Below are 12216 nucleotides of genomic sequence, written 5' to 3' on the forward strand. Positions count from 1 at the left end.
GGTTGGTGTAAAAAAAAAAAAAAAAAAAAAAAAAGCCAGAGAAGCAGGAATAACCTGCCCTCCAAAACAGACTGAGGTATGGATCTCAGAGCACAGGGCTAAGGAAGGAAAGGACCAAAGAGCAGGGAAAGCAGCAGCTTAGACTGGCAGGCCAAAAATGAATGGATCAGCTGGATTTTGAACACCGCATTTTCATGAGCCTGAGGGACAACTCCTGTATCATCCTGATATAAAGTTATTTTAGGGGTAGGATTTTCTTCGGGGGGAGAAAGACTAGAAGAATGGACCACTCTCGGCTGTGGTAAACTAGGTCTTCTTTAGGTTGAATGTTAGCCCTGGAGTACGTGTGCATGCCTGAGCCGTTTTGACAGAAAACCAAACTCCTCCCCCCACCCCAGCTCCAAATGATCTAGGACATTGCCTGTGCCTAGAAGGTGATTCCACAGAGGGCAGACTGGTACGTGGGGCAGGGACCTGTGGATTTTCATACTTCCACAGCTTCTGAGGATTTCACTGGATTTTAGCAAAGTCATAAAATACTAATAATGATGAGCCAGTGGGTCAGTGATAACCAAAGCAAGATTGAATTTTTTCTATGTCATATTCTATGTAAGAAAGCAATGACTGTCAGATTCCTTTCCTTGCCCCAAGAACTTAACATTTAACATTTTGATGTGTTAGTATTTAAATGGAAACAGTTACTTTTGAAATTACGTACTGATAAAATCTCATTCCTTAATATTGCCTGATAGCTTTAGTGAGTCTCCTTTTATTGTGTGAAAAGTGATTCAGAGCCAGAACTTTAATTTGTATTTGTGATCAGAATTATTATTCTGCATACAGATTAAAATTTGGCTTGAAACTGGAGTTAAGGATTTACTTCATTAAGTCGGAATTCACATTATCCACCTCATTTGAAAAAACTATCTTGAGGATTGAAAAGTATCTTAAACCTGGGACAAAATAACTACATGTCACTCGAATTCTCAGCAACTCTTTTAAAGGGGTCTCTGTATTAGGTAACACTACCAAATTCATGTCAAAACTGGATGATAATATACTTTCCTTAAGGCATTGTTTGTATGTAAGGTCATCAACCACATATCGCTGACAGCACGTGCCTTTATACCTGACAAGATGATAGCTTGTAAGGTTGTATTTTTATTCATGTAACAGGATGGATTTGAGCTTCAAAAGAAAACTAAAGCCAAACTATTATAGTCCGAGTGCTTTAATAAATATTGAATGAGAAATGAAACTGGTTCTACTCTAGCTTCAGGGCCTGTGGATAATAAAAGAAAATCTTCAAATGGTGCTAAATTGCATTTCGGATGACTTGCCCTTTATAATCTGTCTTTGCTTCTTACCACTATCGTTGTGAAAACTGGGAATGATCGGGTAGGATATATAATTTTTAATTCTGGCTGAATTAAAAATAAAGGAAACTTTAAATCTAAAATTAATTCATCTCTTCAGCAGGATCTTCAAATGGTGCTAAATTGCATTTCGGATGACTTGCCCTTTATAATCTGTCTTTGCTTCTTACCACTATCGTTGTGAAAACTGGGAATGATCGGGTAGGATATATAATTTTTAATTCTGGCTGAATTAAAAATAAAGGAAACTTTAAATCTAAAATTAATTCATCTCTTCGGCAGGATAAATACAGAAAAGTGCTTTGATAATAAGTGCTTAATCACTCCTCCTCATCTACCTACTCCTTCTGAAAATAAAGTTGTGAACCTGGTGTTGAATTTGAAGCTTACCAGATGATAATGAATTTCAATTATTGTTCAATTCTAGCTTTATTGAAAACTAGAATTTAGTTGTATCAACCTTTGGGTATGTCAAAACATGCCTCAGTGGGAGAGTGCAGAATGCCTTATGAATCACTAGAGATCTCTCAGTTATGTGATTATGTAGAAGTAGTAGGTGAAGCTGCTTATTAGAGCACTTATAAGCTCATCAGTACTACTGTTATAAATCTGCTGGGAAAGGCAGACTAACATGGTCCAGTAATCTTTGCCTCCTGGTGTTCATGCCTTTGTATCTTGACATTGGGCCAGTCTGGTTTCTTGCTTCTAATCAATTGAATATGACAAACACAGTGGGATGTCATTTCTGTGATAGGTTAGATAAGATAGTGACTTTCTCTTTTCCTTCTCAGACTCTTCCCCTAGTGGCTTTGATTAAGCAGATTTTATGTTGGGCCATGCAAGGAAATGAGGGCAGGCTCCAGCCAACAGCCATCTGGACACTGAGACCCTCTGCTCAACATCCCTTAAGGAAATCAGTACTGCCAACAAGCATGAGAGCATGAAAATCTGCTTCTTCCCCAGTCTAGACTTCAGATGAGACCCCAGCCATGGCTGACACCTTACCTGCAGCCCATGGTAGGTCTTAAAGTAAAGGGCTCTGTCAAGCTATGCTCAGATGCCTGACCCAGTCCAGCCATGAGACTATAGATATGTGTCATTTCAAAGTCCTAAGATATTTGACACATAGCCATGGAAAACTAATACATAGCTGTATGTGTTTGCTAGGGCCGCTGTGACAAAGTACCACAAAACTGGGTGGCTAAACCAACAAACTTTTCTTTTCCCGCACACTTCTGGAGGCTTTAAGTCATAGTGTCAGCAGGGCTGATTTCTTGGGAGTCCCCTCTCCTTGGCTTGTAGATCCCTGTCTTCTCCCTGTGTCTTCACATGTCATTGTCCTCCTCTCCTCTTCTCAAAGAGACACCAGACACATTGGATTAAAGACCACACTAATGACTTAATTACTTCTTCAAACAATAAGGAACATATATATTTCATTTTTTGACCATTACAAAATTGTTAGAAGGCTCTATCCCCTCTAGACTCCCTGATTTCCTAGCTTACAGTGTATAGTCAGTTGGGTCCCTGTACCAGGCCTCAATACTGCCAGAAAATTAAAACCAGAGGAAGAAGACTGCAGTGTCATATCAGGAAGCCCAGTGCCAGAGGACAGACAGGTTCAAAATGATTTACCTCTGGCCCTGGGTTGGTTTTATAGGCCAAGGGTCATTTTATACTTGGGTATTTAAATCAATACCAGTTTAGGGCAAGATTATTTTTATGTCTAAAACTCTGACATGTGCCATTATATGTAGTATGTAATATATGTAATGTCTTCCACTTCTTTTACAATATAATGTCATAATGGATATTTACTGAGTTTTCTTAATCAGCCTATAATTCTCAGTTATGCTTGATTTATACATAGTTTCCATAGTTTTGTTTAGAGTAATAAGTGTTGTTAATAAAATGGAAGAAAAAAGATAGTTGCATTTTGATCCCTGGAATTTAGGGCTTCAACATTTGAATTTTGCAGGGAAACTGGTGAACTTATGACCACAGGATATATAAAATTCTGTAATTATGTTTATTTCAGTAGCTTAAACTGCAGGACTTACTGTCTGTAAAGGTCTTTTTAACAAACCAAATTATTACTGTACCCAAGTTTAGTGTGCACACATTAGCAGAACCAATAGCCAAGGCACTGGGATTTAGACAGAGAATGGCCCTTATTCAAAGAAGGGTTGTCACCTGTTAAGATGGGGAACAAGATCTCTACTTCATCTTGTTTGCTCTTCCAAAACAGTGGTTTCTGAACTGAAGCAGGGGGAAAGGAAGAAGCAGTGTGGGAGCAATCTCCACAGTGTGTGCCTGATGAAAGTTTCAGCTGCACACTGAGCAGTTAATGATCTTTGTTCCTGGTGTTTGTTGCAAGACAAGCTTCTAAAATCTCAGAATCACTTGACTTTTCTTCTACAGAGAAAGTAACGTGGTTGTTCAAGATAACAGTGATTATCTCAGAATACCTATGTGCAGTATCTTTTCAAGCTGCTTACTTGGGTTGGGGAAATTATTACCAACTAAGGCCAGTGGGAGAACAAAGGAAGAAGAAGGAAAAAAAAAAAAAGAAACTTCAAGTTAATACATAACCACTTAGAGGCAGAGAGAAAGTTAGCAGGCCATAGTAAATTTAATTCTAAGTTTTAATTGTAATGTGAGCTGGGTTATAGTCTTTTGCTTTTTTCTTCATTTTAACATAATTATATATATTTCAGTTGAGGATTACCCACACACATATATCACTTGGTTTTGTGTGTGTGTGTGTGTGTGTGTGTGTATTCCTTATTTCATGTAAATATAATCCGTCTAAGCATATATCTTTCATATGCTTCACATGTAACACTGTACAATATTTGTTTAAGATATGTGTTATCTTAAAATTTCAAAATCTGGTTCAACCTTTTGTGTTGAAAACCCTTACTCTATACTTCTAAAGAATATTCTAGAATCAGTGTGTCTTAAGTATAGGAAACTGTTGAGGAGATAGGGCTTGATGAATTTATGTTTATTTGAAGCAATGCAGTTAGATAGTAATACGGCCAGAGAACATCTATTTTTGTGTTTGGCAATCCAGATAAAATGGATGCAATGTTAGAGGCTATCTAGTGCTGTCCTGATTCACTATTTTTCTTTGAGCTATTAATAACACTACACATGTTTAAAATATTTTCATAAGTGCCCCTTCCCAAACCTATTCTATACATTAGTTCTTGATAGTATACACCAGAGGTTGGCCTGTAGTTTCAAGGAGTCCTGAAACCCTCCTGGGGGGTTTGCAAGGTTAGAACCATTTTCGGGATAAAACTAAGACTTTAAAAATCAAATATTTCATTTGCCTTAAAAATAATCATGTTGACATCCATTGATGTGTTGACATGGTTGCATCACAGATGCAGAAGAAATAGTGGATAAAATTACTGGAGTCTTTACGTGAATCAAGGCAGTGATGTTAAACTGAACTCTTAGTCTCTGTATTTTTAAGTATCCTCTACTCACAGGAAAAAGAAAAGCCAATTTTACTATAGATTGTCCACAAAGAAATAAATGGCTAGGGAAACAGAAAAGTGAAGACGAGTAAGCAATTAGGAATTTATCTACATAAATGGTGTGCAGATGCTTTTTGTACTTATTTATTCTTCCAAATTTTCTGTAAGTTTTAATTATTTCTAAATAAAAAGTTTACAAATTAAAAGTTACTGTGTAATGGGCTCATTACTGTTTCGTAATGAATTAATTAGTATATACTTAACATTTTCTCAGTTTAAATTTCTAATATTAATAGATTTAATGCACCTAAACAATTTCTCTTTGGGATCCTTGATACCTATTAGGATTATATAGGAGTTCAGGACCTTGGAGGTTGAGGACCTTTGATATTCACTGTGTTGGGGGGTAGAAGTCTCAGTATGTCTATTTTAGAACATTAATTAATGAAAGCTCATTTGATAGATACCACTTAGTAATTTTATAATTTAGAGCAAACCGCTTAACCTGTCTTTGCTTTGGTTCTCTCTTTTGTGAACTAGGGATAATCACATTGCCTATCTCAGAGGGCTAGCATAAGGTGTAAATCAGGAATTCTCCTCCAAAACAAGGCACTCATCTAGTGACCACTCCACAGTGCTGTCTATTGGCAGCAGGTTGTTTCTGCTGTGTTCTTGTCTCTCTGCCACTTACTTATTTCATTTTTCTTACTTGGTAAGTGATTTGGGTTATAATTATATGCAAATGTACCACTACAAAGTAACCAGAAATGAATACCAAGATAGTCCCTTTGAAATAAAATAAGTTTGTTTGTTTATTTATTTATTTATTTATTTATTTTGATGAGCAAGGGAGAGCACCCCCACCAGGGTCTTATTGCCATGGCCTACCTCCAGTCTTCAGCTAGCCCTGGATCATGGGAAAGCATGTTCCTGAAGTACTCAGGGAGTTCTCTGAACTTGAACTGGGAAACTTCCCATGTGAGACCGCCTCCCAGAGTGTTGCATTCAATATTGTGCCATAGTCTGGCTTCCAAGATAGTTCCTAAAATGCAAGTTTACAGTGGTTCATATCCTTTTAACAAAATGGTTAGGGTAAGATAAAAAAAAAAGTGAAAATGAGCAAATAATTAGAATATTAGGAAGAAGATCGTACACCTAAGCAGCTAGACTAGCGTTCTGTGAAGAATGGTTGATAGACCATATGACTGCACAGAGAATGTTTAGGAATGAACTGTAATCACTCTATTAGTACTGGTCCCTTCAGCATTCTAATATCCAGATATATATCCTCTTCTCCAAATGGGTATCTCTGTATTGGGTTAAGTTGGTGAAAAAATTACACTTAAGTAAAAAGAAGCGAGAGTAGTGTCTGTGTCATTTCTGTCATTTTTCTCAGCCTAAATCTAAGTTCACCTTCATTCTATCAAGCATCGAGATGGTGAGCAGAAAATTAGATTGTTGAACTATGTGGTATTCACCAATTTCAAACTCAGCTTTTGTGAATTTGTTTAAAAAGAAATTCAAGCATAAGTAAATGTAAAAGATTTATGCCCTTTTATTATGCTATTTATTGTGTTATGTATTTGCCATATTGTGACTTTTTTTTTTTTAACAGATCATCAGAAATTGGAAAGGGAAGCTAGAATCTGCCGTCTTTTGAAGCACCCCAATATTGGTAAGGAAATATTTTAAGTATATTTTAAATGTTAAAATTTTATATTATGTATATTGTACCATAGTAAAAAAAATTATAATTTAATTATACCAAATATTTGAAACTATTAAACAGATTCTTAATTTTGATCTTCATTACAGTTGATTCTTTAAAGTATTTTTGTGTGTTTATTATTAGTTTTTGATGAAATTTTGAAAAAGGAATGAAAAATAAAACTATAATTTCTACTGATCTTAATTTATAGGAATTAATAGTGTGCTAATGTATTCAATAGTGTGCATTTCTTGTTGGGTTCTAAGTTGACTGCACATGAAAAAAGCGGAAAACTGGGGTGTAATTTAAAGTATAAATAAATTTAGGTAATTTCCTGGGTTTATGATAGTACCAATATTTTTTTCAAGAATTATTTATTTAATTGATTTATTTATTTTAATTTTAATTTGACCAGAGAGAGAAACAGACAGAAGGAAAGTGAGAAAGCAAGTCACCAGGTCTGGGATTCAAACCAGGTCTGGGAATCTAGTACCTTAACAACCATGCCACCTGCTGGCCCTGATGTTAGCAAAATTTTGACTATACATTTTGGCATTTGCTACAGTAACTGATTCAATGTTCTTTTATAGACTTGAGTAAAATGAAAACGAGAGTCCTTTTCCTAATTGAGAAGTAATTATGAAGGTGATTTTTTTTTCCCAAAAAGATAACATTTTTTTCAGAAGGTAGCAATTCTTTATAAACTATCACTTTAAAAATGATATAAAATATTAATTAAGTAGTGCTTCATCTGTCTTTAGAAATTGTTCAACTTTTTCTGCTGTCCTATGGAGCCAGCTGATACTAAATTTTTTACCTGTTTTCTAAGAAGTTTTCTTTATGTTCATTGATTATACTCCAGAAACTAGTAAAATTATTTTAGGATGTTATCTCACTTGAATTATAAAATAGCATGATATTTTTTAAAAATTATGAACACAAGAAAAAGAGAAGGAAAACACAGGAAAGAAAAATTGAAAAAAAAAATCAATGTGTAAGATAAATTCTGTGACAGGAGTTCTGATTATTTTGGAAAATGTTCCTGTCCCAGTTCTGTCAGTTTTATTAATCTTGTCAACCAAACTATTTCTGGTTTAGAAATACTAAGAGAAGAGATGATAATGCCGTAAAATTTGCAAAATCATTTGTGAGAAGGGAATAATTATGTTACTCTTATGTTTAGGGCCAATTTCTATCCTGCTTTGAAGTTTTTAATATTCTATATTTAGTATCTTAGGTTCTTAAGTGAATGAACAGACACTATAGAATAAATCTGAAGCATTAACAGACTGACTGTTGTCTAAAGGGAACCTTTAGAGAGTTGGTGTTGAGAGAGAACAAAACTACTCTGAAATGTAAATTTTCCTCTTTGCATTTCTTGGTTGGCTATATTAGATCATTAGAGCTATCATAACAACGTACTACAGACTGGGAGGCTTGAACAACAAAAATGAATTTTCTCATAGTTTTGCAAGTTGTGAGTCCAAGATCAAGGTGTTGGCAGGGGTGGTTTCTTCTGATACTTCTCTCCTTGTCTTGTGGTTGGTCTTCTTTTCCCTGTGCCTTCACCTGGTCTCTACTCTAATTTCTTCTTCTTGTGAGGACAGCAGACATATTGGATTAGAGTCCATGCTAATGACTTCATTTTAACTTTATTACCCCCAATACAGCCACATTATAGGGTCCTCGGGGTAGGAGTTCAACATATGAATTTAGAGGGGACACAATTTAGCCAAGAATATTGGCTAAAGAGAAATATATGTATTGGGTCATCGGAAAAGTCGTGATGCGTTTTTCTGTTTTCCTATGCAAAAATGCATTGTGACTTTTCCAACGGCCCAGTGGTTCAAAGAGTGCTTCTCTTGTTCAAGATAAAACTAAATCTTCATTTATTGAACTTAATCAATTAAGTTTCTTTCTTTTTTCTATGAGAGACAGAGACAGAGAGACAAACACCCCAATAGGGTCTCGATGCTATGATCCACTCCAGCCTCAAACAGTCCTGGAACATGAGCATGTACTTGCCCAGCTCACTCATGGAGGTTTCTGGACATGGCCCAGAACCCTTTCATGTGGGTCAGCCGTCCAGAGCATTGTATTTTACTGCTATGCCACCATTGGGCCCCCAACTGTTTTCATTTTAACACTAATATAGAATATTCCTGTGATAAAAAGGGAAAGTTGTGCACTGAGGAAAGTTCTGAAGTTTGTGCCCTAGACAGCATCATCAGCATACTGACACAGTACGTACTTTGGTCAGGGATCCATGGTAGCCAAATGTCATAACTCCTTGGTTTCCTCACTTGAGGTTTTCTCCCATTTCTCAAGATTTCAGTGGAAATTCCAGGTCCTTGAACGTAGGGCACATTTGTAACCATAAGAGAGATTCCTAGTGATTCTGTATCCCAGGGTGTAATTCATAGATAAACATAATCTTAAAAATCATAACATGAACAAATTCATTATCTCATTCATTCATTAAAGAAGTTACTATTCTTGGAGTGTGGTAGGAACAAAACAGACTGATATCCTTTCCCTCATGGACTTTGCATTGGTGGGAGAGAGAGAAAGCAAACAAAATATTGGATTTTAAATGCTGGTAATTATTGAGGAAGAAAAGAGTGAACGCATAGATGAGAAATGGGAAATGTTGGAGGAATCCCAGTTTTAAGTAGCTGGTAGGGACCACTTCATTGAGAAAGTGAAATTTTAGTAAAGACCTAAAAAATTAGAGGAACCAAGTTATTTGGCTGTCTGGGAGGAAAACAAACAAAAATTATGGGGGGGGGAGGGGCAAAGCCCGAAAGGCCCAGAAATAGGATCTTGCCCAGTGGATTCCACCAATGCTTTTTATCTAATTGGAAAGATAAGAATAAGTTTTCATTTTTTCTTAATTCTATTAGTGAATGGGTTTAAATGCTATAGAATCTGTTGTATTTATTCTGTAAAGATCAATGATGTTAGAACAGTTACAGCTGGAGTTGTTGCAAAATAGTAAGCAATAGCCAGCAGAGGAGTGTTGTAAAGATCCATGTCATAAATGGACATCAGAGAGGATAATGGAGAGTAGGGACCAACAGCGTAGTGTGTGGAATGCTGCAGTTCTGCTGAGATCGTTGCATCTAGCAGTCTTCTCTTCACAAAGTTACTGGAAAATGAGTAGTATGAAGAAAATTATACTTGGATTTCAATGTAGTTTTCACCAAGGTAAACTGGTACTTTCATTCAACTTTTCTATAAAGTTTCACAACTCTTCTTGTGTCCTGTATAACGCTAGTCCCTACCAGTAAATCAGGTTTTACAGGGAAAGCAGCTTTTGAGTCTCAATTTCCCTGAAATAGATCATTTGATATCTAAGTCATTTAAGACCCTTATCCTTATCTTCCTTTCCTCTGCCTTATTTGTTCTGATTTGTTTTTTTCTTTTTTAAAAAATGTGCTAGAAGGGACATGAGCTCACTGTCCAGAAACAGCGGGATGATCATGCTGCAATCCTTTTTCCTCCATTTTTTCCTCCTTCTGGGTCTCTGGGCATTCATGCTCATGTGCCTGACATATTTTCAAGCCACTGGGTCTGAGAGTGGAACTGCATGGTTAGCCATGTGAGATCCAGCTGCCTTAACCACCACCGACTAGCTAGCCTATATTTGTTCAATTTTGAGATCTGTTAGGTGTGAGAAATTCAAGGAAGGAAATACTATTTTTGATCATTTTCCCCCATGAAAACTTGCTTGTTTCATTTTTGTATTTTTATGTCTCTTTCTCTTGGCACAGAATCAATAATAATGAGAACTTGCAGTAAGTAAAAGGTTTTTCCCAAAGAAACACAATTTAAACCAACTAAAGTTGGTGATTCATTAAGGCACCTTTCTTCACTCTTATTTTTTATGTTTTCTGATTTTAAAAATAATATACATATTTCATGGAAAACTTGGAAACTGTAATGGTACATGAAGAAGAAACAAGAAGAGACCACTTTTAATATTTATTTTACTCATTTCTGCCTTTTTATAAGTCTTACATAATGCTGACTTTCAGCATTCTCATGCATAATTTCATACCCCTTTTAGATATACTGTAAAAATTGTCTTACTCAACAATATTTTTGGAGCGTGGAGCTGTTGCCAAAATGTGTTCTAGGCTGTATGCACTGATGATAAAGAAGTGATCAAGAGACAATGTCCCTACTTTCCTAAAAGCCTTGTATCCTAGTATATAAACAAATAAAAATCATGACAGCGTCACAAGGATTAGTTCTATGCAGAGACTTAAAATGGGATAATTTGATACCAGGGACTGAGTGGCCACAGGCATAGAGGAACAAAACCAGGCACTAGCTGGAGGTGATAAAGGCAGATTTTATTCAGGACTACTGCCATAGAGGATAGAACCAAGCTTCTTTCCAAATACAACAAAGATAGCTTGGAAGTTATAGCTAAGGAGTAGAGGAGGCCAGAGGGTAGAAAATTACTAAGAAGAAACATCAGAGGTAGGGGCATTCTTGCTAATCTGGCCTAACAAGGTTTTTGCTATGGGCAGACCAAGAACTCCGACATCGGTGGTGCAAGATTCTGAGGAATTTTTGAGGAATTTGATCACAAACCAAAGGCAGGTGATGACTTTGGATTCTTTGCTTAGATTGACTTAGGGAGGTAGAGGGAAAAAGTCCAAAGGAGGCCTAATCAGAAAAAAGGAGTCTACCATTTAGTCAAAGAGTCTTAGTCACTTCTTTAGAGTGGCTTGTCAGATAAGATGTCTCTGTGGAGGTCACAGAGATATCTTAATGATACCTAAATGACACCTAGAAGTCACCCTGTAAAAGCTAAGGGAGAAAGAGTTCCTGGCAGAGAAAGTTTCCTTTGTTAGGTGAAGAGTAGAGAAACCGGTAGTTGGCCTGCATTGGGGGAAGGTAGGAAGGTGTCTAGTCAGGTAGGGCTTTGTAGATGGGAATTGGGAGCTTGAGCTTTGGTTTCAGTCTAAGTGCAATTGGAAGCCAGTAGAAGGAATTTTTTAAAGCTTACTTATTTTTTCCATAACAGAGAGACAGCTCCCTACCCCTTTCCCAGGGTCCTCATGCTGGTTTCAGCCAAGATTATGAAAATGCACACACACTCAGTGTGCTCAGAGAGGTCCCAGGCATGAACCCAGGACCTTTTCCACGTGAGTCTAGTTGTGTTACCACTGCTCCACCTCCATCTCACAGGGGGAGGATTTTGTATGACAGTGTATCATGATCTTGTTTGCTTTGTCTGCTATGTGTAAAATGAATTGCAGTCAGTGAGCACAATCAGGAATCATGTTTAGTTACAACATATGAGATTCCAGTGCTTATGTCTCTTGTTCTGCTCAACTCCATCTTCTTGGGTAAGAATTCAAGCAGCTCCAGGCAGGGGCTCTCATCAGTGTGGTCTGCTTAGTCCATGAAAACCACCGTACATCGTTGTTTAGCAAATTTGAAAGTGATGGTCATTTCCTAAGCAATTTCATCTTTGTTGTGCTCTAACCAGACAGTTTTTTGTTTGAACCCCAAATTGGGAAAATTTAGCTGACATTAAGGTATTGAAGCAGTTAGAAGAGAACATCTCATTTCATGCTTCTGCTAATTAGTTCACTCTGACCATTCTGTTCATCTTTTGTTTTTTTAA

General features: G+C 36.6%; 1 protein-coding gene across 14 annotated transcripts in view; it reads left to right on the forward strand.

Annotated features, from left to right (window-relative positions):
• The window catches only part of CAMK2D (calcium/calmodulin dependent protein kinase II delta), a 318884-nt gene that overhangs the window by 120770 nt on the left and 185898 nt on the right, over positions 1-12216 (forward strand). For all 14 annotated transcript variants that reach the window (XM_006162795.3, XM_006162800.3, XM_006162799.3 and 11 more), the window contains exon 3: positions 6480-6539. In XM_006162795.3, coding sequence (XP_006162857.1) covers positions 6480-6539 — 60 coding nt within the window. The remainder of the gene's footprint in view (positions 1-6479; positions 6540-12216) is intronic.

This window comes from Tupaia chinensis, unplaced genomic scaffold (assembly GCF_000334495.1).
Source record: "Tupaia chinensis unplaced genomic scaffold, TupChi_1.0 Scaffold140548_1, whole genome shotgun sequence".
Classification (NCBI taxonomy): Eukaryota; Metazoa; Chordata; class Mammalia; order Scandentia; family Tupaiidae; genus Tupaia; species Tupaia belangeri.